This window comes from Culex pipiens, chromosome 2 (assembly GCF_016801865.2).
Source record: "Culex pipiens pallens isolate TS chromosome 2, TS_CPP_V2, whole genome shotgun sequence".
Taxonomy (NCBI): domain Eukaryota; kingdom Metazoa; phylum Arthropoda; class Insecta; order Diptera; family Culicidae; genus Culex; species Culex pipiens.
In genome coordinates this window covers 39,081,810-39,102,654 of record NC_068938.1, presented here as the reverse complement: position 1 = coordinate 39,102,654, position 20,845 = coordinate 39,081,810, and the positions used below count along the sequence as shown (strand labels likewise).

The following is a 20,845-nucleotide window of genomic DNA, read 5'->3' as shown; positions in this document are numbered from 1 at the left end:
TTTGTAGTTAAAATTAAACTTTAAGTGGCTGTATCAGAAAATCTGCGCCCAAATCTGTGAAGTACTTTTGATTTCAAATGTGAATTTAAATAAAAACTGAGTCAAAAAATCGTTGGACAAAAATGTCAATTATTTCCAAAAAATATAATCAAATCATAACTCGGTGGCAAAATTTCTGTTAATACTTCTTAATGGCTGAAAAATGGCGCTTTTGTATCCTGAAACATATTAAAATATAAATATTTAAATCTTACAATTTTGGATTTTTTTTTGTAAAATATTTTTCGTGTCCGTGTCTCTTTTTTTAAATAGTCTCATCAAAACCTACAACTGACAAAGAAACCGAATTTATCAGAAAATTCCTTCAATAGTAACTTATTTTTAAATATTTTTGTACCTAAATATTTACCATCATTTTGAAAAATCGATTTAATTTTTTTGAAGATTTGTTAACATATTATGCCAATGTTTTGAATGGTACATATCTTCTAAATATTAACCCTATGCAATCCAAACCTGCCTCTAGACGGACTTCGATCTAAAAGAATAAAGAAGAACTCTTAAAATTTTAGATTTCGCTTGTTTTATGTGACTTTGCCAATGATTTTTAAAATTACATTTTTTAAAGGTCAGCGTTGGCTGTGTTTTTCATTAGCATTTCTTATTCTTTTAAGCAAAAACAGGACATGCCTCTGCGCATTTTTTTAACTAAACTTATAATCATGCGATTCTATGCCAGATAATGTGAAAACAAGCAACAAATTGAAAAAGTGACTGTAAAAACACGAAAATAAATTAGATAGGAAAAATGTAATGATAGGAGGTGACAGAATAAGCCAAACACCACCAAAAACCAATACAGACCTAAAAAGGTAAATAAAAATGAAAAAAAAAACTAAAAATAGAACAAGAAAAACATTAAACAAGAGAAGAAAAGTCTTCGTAAAACAAAAGTTGCTTAAAATGACCTCCTGAAGACGGGAAAAATAGAAAATTTCGAAAATAAAATTAGGCACTACAAGGTTATCTGCGTTGCATAAAAGAGTTTATCAATACCGTTATTAGTGTTACTTGGCCCAAAGATTTTTGAGTTTTTTTTTACTGAGGAAAGGCTTAAAATATGTCCTGATCTACACTGTCAGCCTTCGTTGGATAGGAATTTAAAAAACCTCTTCAACGAGTCAAATTAATTTGAAGATCTGGCAACCATATCTCAGTAAATCACTACCTAACTATAGTTTTAAACTAATTTTTGAAATCGGATATCAGTAATTTCGATAAAAATGATGTCTGGCTCTGGACTGCAACTTGTCGTTGGATAAGTGTTTTAAAGACTTTTTTTCAAACAATCAAAAAAATGAAAGATCTGGGAACACTGTTTGAGTCATAAACTCTGCCTCGAGAAATAGGTAATGTATTACAATGTTACCTATAATGTTGAAACTCAGTAATTTTGTTAAAAATGATTAAAAAATGATCAAGAGATTCAAAAACTGTGAAGATCTGGAAATCCGTTCCAAATATTTAGCCACTAAAGTTACAACTTTGATCTCTTTTTGAAAACATTTGTTGATGATAAATTTATTCATTATGTGTTATAGAATGAAATATTTTCTTGAAATTGCACAAGCAAATTTGTGTTCGTAAAAAAAAATGATTAAAAATTATGTTTGTTGGTCATACGTCTGGTCAAAATTCCAAAACAAAATTTCATTCATCTGTAAGCAATAACTATATGTGATTTTCTAATCGATTTTGTTCCTCCAGTAAAGATTTTCTGAAAAATATAGAAGCACAGAAATATAATCTTTTGTACTGATTGACTTTTCATGACTAAAACTAGAATTCCCAAAACGGCGATAAATCAGCTTATCGAAATTATTACTTCACTTGCGTCGAACTTAGAGTTTATTATTTTTGGGAAATTTGTAAAAGTTTGTTGTAGACCCCTTAAAACGCTTCAAAAATCAAAAATAATAATAAGTCAAATATATGTACATATGAAACGTTGAAATTTTACGGATTCACAAGTTCGTATCACCTTTTATTTATTTATTTTTTCTTATAAAATAATGATAAAAATCAGATTATACCAAATCATTCATAAACGAATAAAAAGTCTAAATAACTCCTAAAACACCTCTCTTCTCAATTTTTTTCCTACGTTATTATCCTTGCAAATCCAACCGCGCTCAACAGTCGAATTTATTCAGTCCATAAATATTCCGAAATTAAAAATCTCGCGCGCCAGCTGAAGAAGGTACTTCGTTCCGGTCGTTCGTTCGTTCCCCCCTCTTGGTCAAAAACTGCATCCATTTTTCTTCTCGCAAACAATCATCCCAACAGGTTACTAAGCTTCGTCTCAAGTGGAATACGACCCCCCGGTCCCCATGAAGAAGCCAAAAAACTGTATAATAAAAAAATAAATCCAGCCAATAAGGTGGTCTCCCCTCGAAAAAAGCGAAGATTCTCCACAAAAAAGCGCCCCCTTAAGAAAAGCCCTAGCAGAATGGCGAATAAAAACAAACTGCACACGCACTGCTGAGCTGAGTGGTGTGGTGGTTGGCTTTATAGGGATGTAAAATTCGAAATCGATCCGAGGCTCGGCAAATGAGGGAAATTTTGTGGGCGCGAGGATGGAATTAAAGCTGCGCTTAACTTTTAATTGCCTGGATTAGGCGGTTTCGGGAACGACCCTGACAGGCTGGCTGGATTTACGCAAAACAGTGTGACTTTTTGAGGGGGGGGCAAAATATTAATTGGTAAAGTTGCGCCAACAAAGCTGTGTGACACTTCAAGCAAAATGTTGCCACAGCTCAGTCAGGGGGTAATTCCTCGTCAAATATTTATTTTTCATAAAATTTTTAATCATTTTCCATCAGCGTCACCGCAGAAAAACAGTCCCAAACTCATCCCACCATCCCCAACTCTCCACCACTGCTGCAGCAGCATCCATCCACATTTTACTATCAACGCGTCAACGGTTTCACGCAAAAAACACAGCTGGGGGGAGGGGAAACCCTTTTGGCCAGAAAATGCGGAATGGAAATTGGGCCAAACTACCCCTGGCGTTGTGATTCTTTTGCAGGGGGGAGCGGTAATTTTGGTCCTCGTCGTGGAGAGTGTTTGGTCTTGGGATATAAAAATATCACAAACTCAAACAGATGTGCTCACGAGCTGCGTTGCGAACGGGCTGTCGAGAAGGGGCGTTTAATCTTTCATGAAATTATTTCAATTTTAATATCAACAAATATTTGAACGCAACTGAGGGGTTGGGGGGATGGGTTGACGGCTATGGTGACAGCAATGAGTGATGCAAAATATCAACCGCTTTGACAGTTAAAATCAGTTTATTTTTGTTGAAAAAACGAAACCTCCCGCATAGTCATGAACTATATAACTACTTTATGACTATAAAAATCTAAAATCTGTGGAATTTTGCTATATTGTTCTCAATAAAGTTGATAAATTGTTTGAACTATTTGGACTTGTACATTTTTTCGCACGTCACGTTGTCTAAACAATCCGAACTGTTTAGTGTAAGGTTATTGTACCCCAAATAGTTCAAAAATAGTTAGAATCATTAGATTTACTTCAATAAAAACGTCATCATTTGACGATCAGTTTCGTTATGGTTTTGTATAGTGCCGTAACTATATGATAATGGTTAAGTATGTGGTAACTACATCTCTTTTAGTAGTAATATAGTTTGGACTATTCCCCCGATGGTTTTTGATTATGCGGGCTACCACACCACTTTGTTGCATAAGTCGATCCGCAATCTGATTTTAGATAGAAAAATGAGCCTTAGCTTTTGTGGAGAATCTCTTACACCAATTGATGTAAATTAACACACTTTTTGGGTTACAGTATGTAGTAAACGTAAAATGTAATCAAAAGTGTTTACTTTTTCAACTCTTCCAAACAACTTGAAACAATCACACATCCGTCATCTACAAATTTATCCAACAGAATGAATCATGCGAGAGGCGCGCTCTCACTCCAACGGCAAACGTCAAACGCTATCACATCCGCTCACTCTCCTCAAACGTCAAAATTTTCTCTCGCAAATAATTGCAGTGATGCCAAAAATACCCGAATGAATTAAAAAGTCTGCAAACGAACCCTTTTTCTTATCAACATCAATTTTGCTGATCATATTGATATTAAATTATTTTCCTATTTGTCGTCCTATTCTCTACACAGTAGACCCTCTCTGTGTCGATATTGAAGGGAAATTGAATATTGAGCAATTCCAGCTCAAGACAGGAATTGTTAATCTTGTTATAAATAACATAAAATGTTATTGGCCAAGTATTTTCAAATATCAAAAAATGTTATTCCCAAGTTATTGCCGTCTGCTCGGGGAAGATCGACAGCCAGAGAGATTTTTCTCATTTTTAATCATACTTTTTTTGGATACAGAATATGTCCCAGCTGTAAAATTATACATTTTTTACTAATGTTTAAAAAAGTTCAACATTATTCTAACTTTAAGTCATGACTCGAGTGGATACACTATAACAAACCGGATAAATTCTCAACTTTTACGCAGTGACAACAAGTTTCAAATGTAACCTTTAAAAATATAATAATTCGATGGAATAATATAATTTTTTTACGTAAAAATTAAATTCCGGACCGTTTTCTAATTATAACTAATTCTTTTCTCTTTTTTGTATCTTAATAATACTTCTTGAAAGGAAGGCAACCCTGATAAAATATGTTTGAAAAGCCTAAATTTTTTTTTCTGTTTTTCAAAGGGCAAATAGTTTTTGAGACACAGCCAGGGTTGCCAGGTTGCCAGATAAATCTGTAAATGCCAGATTTGTGTCACCCAAAATAAAGAATTCGACAGATTTTGACATTTTTTCAGAAAATTTTGAGCAACATTTTGGTTAAAATAAACGAGTTAAATACAAAAACAAAAAAAAAAATATTGAAATATGTTTATATGTAACCATTTAAAAAAAAAACAAAGAAATCATTCAACCATCAAAATTCAAAACAATTTTGGGAATTCCAAATTTTCTCTGTGTACCTATTTTTTTTAAAAAGTTCAAATCATAACCTGCAACTTTGCCGAAGACACTAGTAAATCCCTTCTCATGATACAGAATTTTGTACATAATTTGAAAATAATTTCAAAATTTCAAATGTATGCTTATTACTTTCTTTTGATATATCGAATGCATAGCAAAAGTTTCTTCGAAATAAAAAATAAAAAATAAATATTTAACTTATAAATTAAATTTAAATAATGTTTAATCTTTTATATTTTTTTAATGTCGAATTTTCAAACGTAAAACACATTGCAAAAAATAATAAAGACTAAAAAATAGTTAGTATTTTGATTTTTTCTAAAGCTTTGTTCTAATGCGTAAATTTCATAACATAAACATAAATAGATTTATGTAAATATCAGAAATTTCGTAGAAAATAACTTCACCTTTATCTGCATCTTTTGATTTTTGATTGAACCATCATTAACTGGGATGAGCAAGTCTCTACGTTTCCCAAATTGACATTTGGCGAAGCCCGATGAAATATTTCGTCGTGAGTTTAGTATAACTTTTTTTTCAGAATTTTTTTTTGATTTTGTAGGATTTTTCTTCAGAAAAGTCGATGTAAATCGATGGGTTCATGTTCATATTCATCAAATTACTTATGAATATGCCTCATGCCTGTTCAGATAACTGTTCTTTACAGTGTGATTGATGCAAAAATGTGTTTAATGTTATACAGCAGAGGATTAAAAAAAAAAATTATCAGTGTTTATGCCCAAATTTGTTTGCGGCAATCTGTTGCTGTTTTTTTATGACAAATTATACACATAAAAAAATTTATTCGTTGGTATTGAGGTTTCCAGCATGGATTTTTGAGTTATTTCAAAGAAAGCTAGAAATTTGCAGAAATCTGATAAATCAGGTTAGGAAACATTATATTGGAGGTCAAATGTATAATGTTGAATCTCTGGAGACATATTCATAAGAATTTTGTGGATATAAACATGAACCCGTCGATATACACCGACTTATCTGAAGAAAAATCCTAAATAATCGAAAAAAATCTTCGAGCAAAAAATAATGCTTTTGACGTAATGTTTCGCCGGACCCCGCAAATTCTCGGGAAAAAGTCCTTTTTTCATGATACAAAATATCAGACCAGGCGAATTTTTTATCTTAAGTTTGTTCTAAGAAACCGTGAAATGCATATAAATTTAAAATCGAAAATATTGTTATAATTTTTTTATAAATATGGTTTTTTTTTTTCAATTATAAACATTATGATGGGAAAATTCTATACAAAAATGTTATGAAAAGATTTGAATTTATTTATAAACATTGAAGATCGGGGTACTGGTTGCTGAAATACAGCCTCTCAAGGTTTGATCTTGCGAAAAAAGAGTTTTTCTCAAAGTCATCTAACTAGCCCTCATTTTTTAACCCTCGATATTTCGGAACCTAAACGCAATTTGACTAAAAATCGACACGTGTCGTCCACGATGAACTATCACATCCAATGCCATGAAACAAAACTGTTGTAAATATTTTTTAAATGTTTTATTAGGTCTTGCCTTCCAAAAATTTTAATTAATTTAATTTTAAACCACTTTGTTGAATACAACAGAGAAAAGATTTATTGATTGCTGTAAATCATGAATCAGTTAAATGATTCAAAACTTTTCAACTAAAAGTCACTTCTTCCTCATTACTTTAATTCCTCGATTTTTTCCCTTCCTCCAATCAATAATGTGGTACTATTTCACGTCCACTCGCCCTGAACCATCTTCCTCCCTCTCATCCCCCCCACAGAACAAAACTTTAGCGCTCAAAAACTTTTCCACTTTCATTTGGCTTATGTTCTTTTCTCGTCGTCGTCGCTTCCTTCTTCCCCGGCCAGCCAGCCTGCCAACATAAGTACTCATCTGCCCTTCTTATTTTTATTCTCATTCTCTTGTTCACTTTTTTTCTTCTTTCGCCGTATCATTCACAGGTCGTAAATTCTCGCCGGGAAAGTGACGCCGGAGTGTACTGGTGCGAGGCCAAGAACGAGAACGGAGTGGCCCGCAGCCGGAACGCCACCCTCCAAGTGGCAGGTGAGTCCACCGGTTTCAGGATCAAATATTGCTGGGGTGGTTCTTTGAAATTTAAGTCTCTCAAAATTCGCTTAAATTTAAATTAATACAACTTTGATTTTTTCTTAAAATATTCTGAAATAAAATCATCGATCCACCCTACCCCCTTTAAAGTAACACAATTGCTCATTTTGAGCTTCCTCGCGAAAGGAAAAATCGTCCCCCCGCTCTCCCTCACGGTGAAAAATGCATTTCCCATCAACAGGGGGCGGCGCACCCAGGTGATGTTTGGTGGTGGTACTTTATGTGCACAATTTTCTCTGGAGCTGATTTTTCCACGTTCCACGTGGAATTGTTTTCTCGTTGTCGTCCTCCTCCGTGAGGAAAAGCTAAGCGGAGGAAGTCCTTGTCACACGGCATTGAACGAGAGCACAAAAGTTCTTCCCGAAGAAAAGAGGATATAAATTACTTAAAACGATCACCGGAGAATTCGGAATGAGTTTGAGAGAGTGGCCGGAAAGGGAGGAAAATGAGCGCAAAATAAAGTGTAGTGGGGGGACTTTTTGAGAAAAACGAAGGACGAGCCCCGAAGAGTACCTACTCCACTGGGGAAGCTGATTTTCACTTCCGTGACGCTTCATAAAGCACGGCGTCACCGAGGACAGGGTTGACGTTGGATACAAAAAAATAATTGGTTTTGCAATGTTCAGTATTTTTTTAAATATTTTTTCATTCAAAATTATCACCCAAAAACTTAATTTTTCGTGAATCAGTTTTAAGTGTAACACTTGAAACAACACAAACTAAAAACAAATTTGTTTAGAGTTTTTTATCTGATTTCATTCGGATCAATTTTTCGTACGGCTTGATTTTTAAAATTTGGGAATATTTTTTCAAGGAGTTGAGAAAATTTCACACAAGATTCACTTGTACTTGCTTCTTGTTTCACTTGTAAACTCTGATTAAAGGTTTGAAAGATATCATCGATTGAAAATAAAGGGTCAATTAGTTAGAACTTTATAAAACTATTTTTTCGACAATTTTTATTCTTTGCAAGGCATTATTATTAGCAATTAAATGCCAGATTAGCTAGGGTATTCATCCCTATTTTGGGCCTAGTACCAATTTTGAGTCTATCAAACTTAATTCAACGAAATTGGGCATTTCACCAAATCTGGCAGGAATCTGCCACTTTTTCCTCCTTGTAGTTTCTTGGGCTTATAGAGAACTATAAAGTATTTTCGTCAAAAATGTGATTAAATAAGTAAAAAAAAGCAAGGCAATCCACTTTAACGACCCCCGGGTCTTTTGTGGGCTCTGTTGCAAGTTTCTGCTCATTTCTAGGCGTCCGAAGGTTATGTGTGGTGAGTCATCCAAAACCTCTTTTACGCAAACGGACCGACGTTTTACTTCCCCATCCGATAGAAGAACAGGAGGATAAGGCGGGAATCGAACCCGCGCCCCATAGCAACTAAGGGATCGGCAGTCGAAGCCGCTAACCACCGCGCCACGAGGCATAGCATAAAAAAAAAATTATTCATGTAATACAAGCAACGCTACCTATAGCAGCCTTTGAGAATACATCAAATAAAAAGTGCGCTCGGTAGGTCCAAAATAGGGCCAAATACCCTATGTCCAAAAAAGCAAATTGCATAGAATTTTCAAAGCTTTTCCAATATTCATATTTTTCAAGTATGCAAAAAACACATTTTTCTAATAACTATGTATTATAATAATATCACTGATTCAGAATTACTTGAAGTTTCAGGAAGTAATTTAGTCATTCCGAATTCACCCAGTAATTTCAGAGAAATTCTTGTAATTCCCGATAATTCGTGTAATTACTGACTATTATTTTTTTTTGGGACATCAATCTACAGAAAATTATAGAGCAATAAAAATATTTCAAATAAAAATTTAAAGTTTAACTTTAAAATATTTTTGTTTTTCTTTTGTCTGTAAGAAGTTAACAGCACTCTGCCAGAAAAGTAATCCAATTTTAATCAAGTAATTCAGTATTTCCGGAATTACTCAGTGATTCCACAGTAATTCAATTTTTCCACAATTATTCTAGTAATAACTGGTTATTCTTTATGATGAAATTTGGCAACTTATTATTACAAAAGTATATAAAATTATAATGTATATATATAATCTTTTTAAATTGATTTTTAAGAATTGTAAATTTGATGTAATGAATTAACAATCCTGCATTTCAATGCATTAATTGGTACAAATAACCGGTCGACCATGTTTGTTTTAGTAAAAACCTCTTTGAATATCGATTCGGAATGTTTCAATCAACGTCCTTAAAAATAATAGTGCTGCCGCAGGGCAGCAATCTAAAGTAATTAAGAGAAATTCTCATAAATTTTGTACAATTTCAGTAGTTTCTGGTAATTCTCAGTAATTCTGGGAAATTAAAAGGATTTTTTTACAAATTTGCAGTTATTTTAATTAAACTGGTCAGAAATCCTTGATACTAAAACCCCCTTGCCGTCCGTCATACCATACAACTCAAAAGTTGTCTACTAAAATCAATTAAAAAAATTTAAAGATGGCAATTAAAAAAATGAGATTCGAAACATTTTTTAAGATATTATGACATTAAAATAAAAATAAAAATGTACGATCTCTGTTTTGTGAAAAAAAAAAAACATTAGTCACGATTTTGATATGTATACAAAAATGTCTTTTAAAGCTTGCCACTACACATATATTTTTGTTAATCCTACAAAAAAATATGATTTGTACTAAAGCTCTATTTAAAAAAAATCAGAATTGTTCATATCGACCTTGACAGTTACTGTTAAATACCAAGTGTCTGTTTTGAAATAAAATTCTATGTTTTAGTAGTTACTTGATCAGACCCTGATAAAAATTAAGTACACTTACCCTAGTAACCTATCCCAACTGTAAAACACACACAGAGTTAGTTACCTGTAAACCCAACATCAAACATGTAAAAACCTGTAGGTTCTGGGGGAAGTGCATTTCGGGACACAGGCCATCGGTGATCCGGGATGGCTGAATGTTTATGTTTATGTCCTTGAATAGTAACAGCAGAAAAAATATTTTTTATGATCTTATATCTAATATTATTATTGATAAATGTTTTTGAAAAGCCATCCCTGTATTAAAAAAAAAAAACAAACACACGCACAGGATCCAATTCCCAAAGTGACTTTCCCCGAACCAAGTGTGTCCCGTTTTCCACAACCATTCATCAAATGCACCATAAGTATCTTAGAATTCATACCACGACGTCGTTAGACACAACCAACAAGGGCCGTTTAATTTTAATGATTTGCTCGGAAAATTTCCGTCCAACTTTTATAAATACTTTTCCGGCTTTTAAATGCCTTTTCAATTCTTGCACCCCCTCAAGAAAAGCAGAACCCAAATTGCTGCATGAAAAAGCCATCTTTTATGACTGGCCATTTTCAGTACGCGTTGAAATTACGCGCCCGCTCCCAGGTGAAAGTTTTTCCACTGTGCGTGTCTAATGGCTTTAAGTGGATCGTAAAACATCGAAAGTTGCGTTCGAGGGTGCGTGGCGATTGAGAAATAACAAGAGTGTCCGGGAAAATTGATGTCGGCTCTCAAAGTAATGAAATTTATTGAAAAGTCGTTAAAATTTAACTGGGGCAATTTTTAAATTAAAAGTGATGATTAAATTTTGCTCACGTAATTGGAAATTTAAATTGCTGGAAATTTTCCCCTCGTTCAGCAGTATAATTAGAATAGTATTCTTCGGCTTTCATCCCACCAACAAAAAAAACACAAAAATTAACCAAATAACTACTGCACAATCCCCGAGATCAGCTCGAGCATCAAAAAGTTAAAACTAGTTCCGGATGGTGGTTCCCGCCGTGGCCGTTGCCGGAGATTTCCCTCCGGGGTTTGTTCCAGTTTACAAGGCTCATCGTTCCAGTCCATTTTCCTCATTTCCGCTTTGCCCGGCACCAGTGAATGCAAAACTCGTTGCCGGTTGGTTGGTTTCGCTTTTTCCGCTCCATCACTGTTGTGGTCCCCACCTCCCTACTCCTCACCGCCACCCAAGAGGAAGAAAAACTGTGGAAAATGTAGGCCGGGAAAAAAAAGAAAAAAAGTCGAAGTATTCCGGGCGCAACACAAAAGATTTCCAATTGGGGATAACAATTTGCATTTTGCATTTACTGTGAGCGGGCTTTTTTTGTGTCTCTCTCTGCCGAGCTGAGCTTTTTCTTCGGCGCAGTGCCGTGGAAATCAGTGGAAAAACGGAAACTCACTCGCTATTTTTTTTCTGGGATTCCTTGTTGTCCACCCGTGGGACCCACCGTGATGTGCTTTTTTGTTGATGTTGTTAACCCTTGGTATTCTGGAGAAATCATCATGAGATTCAGGATTGTTCAATTTGCACCGATTTTGCAAGTTCTACTTCGTTTTATGAGAAAAAGTATGTTTCAAAATCTTAAATGTACATATGTGTATAAAGTTCAAAAAATTTTTAGTTACACCCAAACGGCGGTCGCATGATTGTGATGCATGGCGGCATGAAAGTATATCAGAATCTGCATGAAAACTGTCCTCATGCATTTTTTGCGATATAGAGGTATGACATTTTTGCCCGTTAGGGTGGATTTTCATGGATTTTTCGATGACCGACATCGAAAGCGGCTTTCGATGCTCGTGGCCAAATTTTATCAAAAACTCATATTTTTCGCCCAAGTTAAGTGGTAAAGTAGTTGAGATTGATTGTTCATGGCAGTACGAATAATAAAAACAAATACTAATTGCCGGAAAGCCCCGAAAATGTGATTTTCCGACTTTTGATTTTCGATGCACGAGCATCGTATGATGACCGACATCGAAAGCATAGTCACTACCATGCTTTGCTAAAATGTCAGTGCATCGTAGTTCGATGCCTGTCCTGTCAGCCATATTGCTGCCGCGACACCATGGACACAAACCAAATAACGCTGTGAAATGTTTCCGTGAATATTTCAAGCAGGCAAGCGTTTCAAGCGTTTTGTGGCAAACACATGAGATTTTTCCGATGCCAAAATGGCAACAATGGAATCGGCTGATGTTGATGTCGACAAAGTTTTGAAAAGAGGCGATAGGCTACCTCAAATTATTATAAATTGGGTTTTTACGTTTTCAAATAACAAGAAAGAATTTTGATTTTATTTCACAGCATGAAATGTATGTAATTCAAGGAAAATGTTGATTGCCACCTATCATACGAGTGTTTCCTATAAACATAGAACATTTTTAAACAGTACGCTAGATCAAAGTGTGTACGGTTTACCATGCACGGAAAGTTGAAAACATGGAAAAAATAAAAAAAAAACCCATATTTATTTTTATGGAATAAATATTCAATAATTTCATCATAGTTCTGGCAGAAGGTTAGAAGGGTGGGAGAAATTAAGAAGAAAAGCAAGTTATGGAATGGTATTGATGTTATTTATGAAAGCAAGAATGTGTAGTCGTGATTGGAGTTATTGGAGTCGGGTGATTTTCGTAGACACGGAGTTGTAGCTAAAACCGTCAAATTCTTAAAAACCGAAGTGGTAGCTGACATATTTTGAACAGGCCCGAAGCCAGGGCAGGAACATTCGGGTGGAAGCCCCCCCTCCCCCCCATTTTTGGAAGAGAGAGAGAGAGAGAGAGAGAAGAAGAAGAAGAAAACAAATTCTCTAATTTAAATTAAATTAAGAAACTACGAAAATAATAAATTAGGAAAAACACGAATAAAGAAATAAAGAAATAAAGAAATAAAGAAATAAAGAAATAAAGAAATAAAGAAATAAAGAAATAAAGAAATAAAGAAATAAAGAAATAAAGAAATAAAGAAATAACGAAATAAAGAAATAAAGAAATAAAGAAATAAAGAAATAAAGAAATAAAGAAATAAAGAAATAAAGAAATAAAGAAATAAAGAAATAAAGAAATAAAGAAATAAAGAAATAAAGAAATAAAGAAATAAAGAAATAAAGAAATAAAGAAATAAAGAAATAAAGAAATAAAGAAATAAAGAAATAAAGAAATAAAGAAATAAAGAAATAAAGGAATATAGAAATAAAGAAATAAAAAAATAAAGAAATAAAGAAATTCAGAAAATAAGAAATTAAGAAATTAAGAAATTAAGAATGTAATAAATTAAGAAATTAAGAAATTAAGAAATTAAGAAATTAAGAAATTAGGAAATTAAGAAATTAAGAAATTAAGAAATTAAGAAATTAAGAAATTAAGATATTCAAAAATTAAGAAATTAAGGAATTAAGAAATTAAGAAATTAAGAAATTAAGAAAATAAGAAATTAAGAAATTAAGAAATTAAGAAACTAAGAAATTAAAATATTAAGAAATTAAGAAATTAAGAAATTAATAAATTAAGAAATTAAGAAATCAAGAAATTAAGAAATTAAAAAACTCAGAAATTAGGAAATTAAGAAATTAAGAAATGAGGAAATTAAGAAATTAAGAAATTAAGAAATTAAGAAATTAAGAAATTAAGAAATTAAGAAATTAAGAAATTAAGAAATTAAGAAATTAAGAAATTAAGAAATTAAGAAATTAAGAAATTAAGAAATTAAGAAATTAAGAAATTAAGAAATTAAGAAATTAAGAAATTAAGAAATTAAGAAATTAAGAAATTAAGAAATTAAGAAATTAAGAAATTAAGAAATAAAGAAATTAAGAAATTAAGAAATTAAGAAATTAAGAAATTAAGAAATTAAGAAATTAAGAAATTAAGAAATTAAGAAATTAAGAAATTAAGAAATTAAGAAATTAAGAAATTAAGAAATTAAGAAATTAAGAAATTAAGAAATTAAGAAATTAAGAAATTAAGAAATTAAGAAATTAAGAAATTAAGAAATTAAGAAATTAGGAAATTAAGAAATTAAGAAATTAAGAAATTAAGAAATTAAGAAATTAAGAAATTAATAAATTAAGAAATTAAGAAATTAAGAAATTAAGAAATTAAGAAATTAAGAAATTAAGAAATTAAGAAATTAAGAAATTAAGAAATTAAGAAATTAAGAAATTAAGAAATTAAGAAATTAAGAAATTAAGAAATTAAGAAATTAAGAAATTAAGAAATTAAGAAATTAAGAAATTAAGAAATTAAGAAATAAAGAAATTAAGAAATTAAGAAATTAAGAAATTAAGAAATTAAGAAATTAAGAAATTAAGAAATTAAGAAATTAAGAAATTAAGAAATTAAGAAATTAAGAAATTAAGAAATTAAGAAATTAAGAAATTAAGAAATTAAGAAATTAAGAAATTAAGAAATTAAGAAATTAAGAAATTAAGAAATTAAGAAATTAAGAATTTAAGAAATTAAGAAATTAAGAAATTAAGAAATTAAGAAATTAAGAAATTAAGAAATTAAGAAATTAAGAAATTAAGAAATTAAGAAATTAAGAAATTAAGAAATTAAGAAATTAAGAAATTAAGAAATTAAGAAATTAAGAAATTAAGAAATTAAGAAATTAAGAAATTAAGAAATTAAGAAATTAAGAAATTAAGAAATTAAGAAATTAAGAAATTAAGAAATTAAGAAATTAAGAAATTAAGAAATTAAGAAATTAAGAAATTAAGAAATTAAGAAATTAAGAAATTAAGAAATTAAGAAATTAAGAAATTAAGAAATTAAGAAATTAAGAAATTAAGAAATTAAGAAATTAAGAAATTAAGAAATTAAAAAATTAAGAAATTAAGAAATTAAGAAATTAAGAAATTAAGAAATTAAGAAATTAAGAAATTAAGAAATTAAGAAATTAAGAAATTAAGAAATTAAGAAATTAAGAAATTAAGAAATTAAGAAATTAAGAAATTAAGAAATTAAGAAATTAAGAAATTAAGAAATTAAGAAATTAAGAAATTAAGAAATTAAGAAATTAAGAAATTAGGAAATTAAGAAATTAAGAAATTAAGAAATTAAGAAATTAAGAAATTAATAAATTAAGAAATTAAGAAATTAAGCAATAAGAAATTAAGAAATTAAGAAATTAAGAAATTAAGAAATTAAGAAATTAAGAAATTAAGAAATTAAGAAATTAAGAAATTAAGAAATTAAGAAATTAAGAAATTAAGAAATTAAGAAATTAAGAAATTAAGAAATTAAGAAATTAAGAAATTAAGAAATTAAGAAATTAAGAAATTAAGAAATTAAGAAATTAAGAAATTAAGAAATTAAGAAATTAAGAAATTAAGAAATTAAGAAATTAAGAAATTAAGAAATTAAGAAATTAAGAAATTAAGAAATTAAGAAATTAAGAAATTAAGAAATTAAGAAATTAAGAAATTAAGAAATTAAGAAATTAAGAAATTAAGAAATTAAGAAATTAAGAAATTAAGAAATTAAGAAATTAAGAAATTAAGAAATTAAGAAATTAAGAAATTAAGAAATTAAGAAATTAAGAAATTAAGAAATTAAGAAATTAAGAAATTAAGAAATTAAGAAATTAAGAAATTAAGAAATTAAGAAATTAAGAAATTAAGAAATTAAGAAATTAAGAAATTAAGAAATTAAGAAATTAAGAAATTAAGAAATTAAGAAATTAAGAAATTAAGAAATTAAGAAATTAAGAAATTAAGAAATTAAGAAATTAAGAAATTAAGAAATTAAGAAATTAAGAAATTAAGAAATTAAGAAATTAAGAAATTAAGAAATTAAGAAATTAAGAAATTAAGAAATTAAGAAATTAAGAAATTAAGAAATTAAGAAATTAAGAAATTAAGAAATTAAGAAATTAAGAAATTAAGAAATTAAGAAATTAAGAAATTAAGAAATTAAGAAATTAAGAAATTAAGAAATTAAGAAATTAAGAAATTAAGAAATTAAGAAATTAAGAAATTAAAAAATAAAAAAATTAAGAAATTAAGAAATTAAGAAATTAAGAAATTAAGAAATTAAGAAATTAAGAAATTAAGAAATTAAGAAATTAAGAAATTAAGAAATTAAGAAATTAAGAAATTAAGAAAATAAGAAATTAAGAAATTAAGAAATTAAGAAATTAGGAAATTAAGAATTTCTGGATTTCTGAATTTCTGAATTTCTGAATTTCTGAATTTCTGAATTTCTGAACTTCTGAATTTCTGAATTTCTGAATTTCTGAATTTCTGAATTTCTGAATTTCAGAAATTTCAGATTTTCTGAATTTCTGAATTTCTGAATTTCTGAATTTCTGAATTTCTGAATTTCTGAATTTCTGATTTTCTGATTTTCTGAATTTCTGAATTTCTGAATTTCTGAATTTCTGAATTTCTGAATTTCTGAATTTCTGAATTTCTGAATTTCTGAAATTCTGAATTTCTGAATTTCTGAATTTCTGAATTTCTGAATTTCTGAATTTCTGAATTTCTGAATTTCTGAATTTCTGAATTTCTGAATTTCTGAATTTCTGAATTTCTGAATTTCTGAATTTCTGAATTTCTGAATTTCTGAATTTCTGAATTTCTGAATTTCTGAATTTCTGAATTTCTGAATTTCTGAATTTCTGAATTTCTGAATTTCTGAATTTCTGAATTTCTGAATTCCTGAATTTCTGAATTTCTGAATTTCTGAATTTCAATTCACCCCATGTTTGTACAGTTGACTCTCTGGCTGTCAATTTTCTCAATATCAATATGGCTCCATCTATCAATTATTTTTCAGTCCCTTCAAATAGCATACTTTGATTTTTCGTTCTATAATTAGATACTTCCCGTTCTCGCCGGTCTTATTTTGGTCTATTTTGTCGTGCTCTACTAAATGCTGCCAAACATTATTAATATTAATATTATTTTGTTCTATCCGGAAATAAATTTTGCATGGTTCTAAATTAAAAGTTCCCCTGCATTTGTCTAAAATTTTATCTTTGGTTTTTCCGTGCACGTGTTGCTTTGTGTTGACGTTTCCCCAAGCGTTTCTCTCCCATTTTCTACCGTTCCTTCTTGAAAACGCTTGCGGGAAAAATGGCGGTCTGCCCGTTATTTAGGTTTGTGTCATAGCTAAGTCATAACGCCATCCAAGAGCATCGTAAAATTTCGATGCTCGTGCTTACGATGTCGTTGCATGATCCATGAAAATCCAGCCTTACCGACAATTATCGACATTACCGACGGCTTTTTGGTTGTATTTCTCAAATAAAAAAACCCTTATCAGAACGAGGATTGAACCACTAACTTTATGGTTATTGATCCGACACGCTACCACCGCGCCATGGACGCTTGATGAAAAATGAGTGAAAGAGCACCAACATATGCTTCTCTTTGGAGTGTTTCTCGGGGACGGGCCAGCGTTATATGTGTTGGTGAGAACTGCAGATCGCTGACATGTTTACACGCGGGCAAAAATGATCTAGGGGCTTGCTGCAAAAAAATGTTATAAAATATGACAGTTTCTGCAGCAAATCCACTGTTGCAGATTTTGAGATTTATTTTTCCTTTGGGTGTAGACATTTTATTTTAATATAAAATCACCTGAGAATTAAAAAAATAAAATTATTGTTCAGATTATAAATCGAAGCGCTCATTCGGATTTTTATTTGAAAGCAATTTGGGTTGATTTGGGCTAAGCTCCTTTTAAATGTTGTACTAGGTAACCCAATACTAGGTAACCCAGCTCACTTTTCCAAAAGTTTCTATCAACAAAGAAAATCCATGGTGCATATGACCTCTTGAAAAAGAACTTTGGATTAGTTGTCCATGCAGTGATTCCATATGAAAATTCATTTTAATTGGTCTAAATGATTAGGTTTTTTTATTGTTTGGCCATTAAGGTGGTTCCAAAAAATAGTTTTTAGAAAAAAACAGCAAAACATAATTGGTTTGTTAAAAATTTGTTATTGTTGAAAGAATATTTTCAATATTGAAAAATATAGCCAAACTTTTGAAAAAGTCTATGAATATCTAAAATGCTATTTTGCCTATGTTTGAATCAGAGAACCTGTATTTACAATTATTTTTATCGGATTGGAAAATTTCACATGACATACTACAAAAAAAGAGAAAATCATTCACAGAATTCCATGATAAAACCTTTTTTTCAAAATTTAGTTTTCGGAATAATGTTCATGAATTCTAGTTTTTGAGTTTAATATTTTGAAATTTTCTAGAGAATCCAAAAAAATCCCTTTTGTCTAGTGATGGTCAAAACAGCATTTTAACCTTTCATTTACACCCAAAAGAGTTGAGATATGTGGAATTTTATATTTAAAACACTTTTTTACTGGTTTTCGAAAATTTTAATTCATTAAGCCACCCTAACTTGGCTAGAACCATCCTAGTGGCCAGAAAAATGTCTTCTATTTGGACCAAGTAAAATCTTTTTCAACAATGGACAATTTTTAATTATTGTTTAATATTTTTAAATATTGAAAAAAAGCAAACTACTTGATTGCACTAGTTTTAAAACGAAAATTTCACAATTAACAAAACAAAACGTTGTCTTTCAACAGAAACTCTATAATCCGGTAAAAATAGTTTTTTGAAAGATGTGAATATTTTATGCCAGATTATGATATTTAAAATTATTTAAAATGGTTTAAGCTAGTCAGAGTTGACAGATGAATTTCTCAAAATAATGTACAATATTGGCTCTGAAAATGAGTGAATTTTCCTTTTATGTGTAATTTAAATTTAAGGGAAATTTTTGAAAACTGGTCATTGCTGAATCCTGGGATCTCTAATATTTTGTCCAGGTTCTACTTAAAAAAATAACACATATTTGACACTAACAATAAAAGACAAAAGTCTTTAAAACATGTTTTCAAGGTGCGCAAGGATAATATCCCAAAAAAAAAAAAATTACATACAGTGTTGCCACATTCTATAAGCATTACAATTTTGGAAATTTCAAAAGAATGTTTTAAAATTTGCATGCTTCGTTAATTGGTAACTGTACAACTGTTATAAAAAATATTCAAGAAATCATTTTCAACCAAATTTCCAACATCCAACAACTAAAAATTGAAAATTGTAAACTTTGTCATCTCATCAAACTTCATTTCTTGTAAAATTTCTTCAAACAAATATACAAAGAGGATCAGAAAGGTAGATTGACATATAAATTTTTTTTTCGAACATCCAGCAACGAAAATGTTACCAGATTTTCATATAACATTCATTATTTTTTGCATGATTTACTATTATTTCTGAAACACCATTTCAGTTTCATTTAAGAATTGTACGTTCCTACCTCAAGTTTTCTCATTACCCACTAAACTACCCTTGTTTCGCAAACTGACACACTCGCAACTTTCCAGAACACAAGTAAAGTCCTAGTCGTCACAACAGTCGCACGGGGAAACCTGTCCAACATTGCAAACAAAGGCTGTGCTGGAGGAAAACCCTCGAGGTAAATCGGACCGGAATGGCCCAGCGAATGTCTCTTTGAATTTTTTCCTCCGCCCAGCTCTCTAAACCATGACCATTTCACTCCAGATTAACACCAAAAAAAAACTTTCCGTGTACGCTCCAGGTGACTAGTGCCGTTTTCCCGCCATTTTCCACGAATCGTTGGGCGGCAAGTGGGAAACATTCCTAAAACTGTCGCTTTTTTTTTTTGTTCGCTTTCTCACATTTTGAAACTGACTGGAAACGGCACACCACCCCCCGAAAATGGCTCTCTCGCTACATTTCCAATGAGGAAATGGAAATTTTCGCCCGGGCATTTTCATTGCCCTGGCCGTTTACACATGCATTTTGCATTTTTGCATTTGCCACATGGCCGTCAGGCCATTTGGACGTTATTCGACGCCACCCAGCAGTGCCGGAAATAATGCCACGAAGGGGGACATTGCTCGGTGGGAGTATTTCGGAAAACGGGAAATGCAGTGACACGATCTTTTTTTTTTGCTCTCTCTAGGTGGAAATTTTAAGCTGACATTGTACAAGTGACTAAAGTGGGCGGACATGGTGACGTTTATCTTGTCTGGTCAGATTTTTTTTAAGGAAGAGCTGAATCGTTTGCAATGGACCAGAAATGAATGCGATTTTTCAATAATGACATTGGTTAACAAGGTTTAACATCAATATTTAGCAAGTGAATCCAATTTAATAAGAAAACTTACAAATAATTGGATAGTTACATAGCTTGCAAAAGCATGCAAGTCACTTCTCACGGATAAGACTGAACCTGATGATAGCTTGCACGTGTATATGAGCTTGACATTTCGGTCAAGAAGATTTCTCATACTGACGGAAAAAAATATTTCTGTTTGTATAGTTACCTTAACATTACACAATATAATGTGAAATTTATTTGCATTCTTAACCATCCCAAATCAAATAAAATTTGATTCAACAAATTAAAAATATGAAAAGCTGAAAAATTAACTGAAAAACAATGGTTTCAACATTTCAATAAAAAAAACCAGAACATAACAGTTATCTTGCATTAATAAGTTTTCAAAAAATCTAAGGTCTGACAAACAAAAGTTTAAGGAAAAAAAGACTTACAGAAAAACAATCATGCTTAACATGATTATTAACGCAGAAAAAATGTATTTTAAACAGTTATTTACTTGTCTATTTCCATTCAATTTTTAACTGCCTTATTATGAGTAAATTAAAATCATCGATTTGTCCTCAGAATAACTTCAGGATTATTTTAGTTTAATGTGTCAAGAATTTTTTTTATAATTAATTGTTTTCTTTTTCGATGACTATTTCGTTAATTCTGAGCGATTCTCTGAGATTTTGGTTATATTAACTTTTTTGGTGCCTTTGGTATGCCCAAAAAAAGCCATTTTGTAGCATTAGTTTGTCCATATAATTTTCCATACAAATT

The 20,845-nt window shown here is 30.6% G+C and overlaps 1 protein-coding gene across 1 annotated transcript in view; it reads left to right on the top strand.

The window, feature by feature from the left end:
• The window catches only part of LOC120420028 (protein sax-3-like), a 248,509-nt gene that overhangs the window by 171,980 nt on the left and 55,684 nt on the right, over positions 1-20,845 (top strand). The window contains exon 3 of the mRNA XM_039582931.2: positions 6,997-7,099. Within this exon, the coding sequence (XP_039438865.1) occupies positions 6,997-7,099 (103 nt within the window). The remainder of the gene's footprint in view (positions 1-6,996; positions 7,100-20,845) is intronic.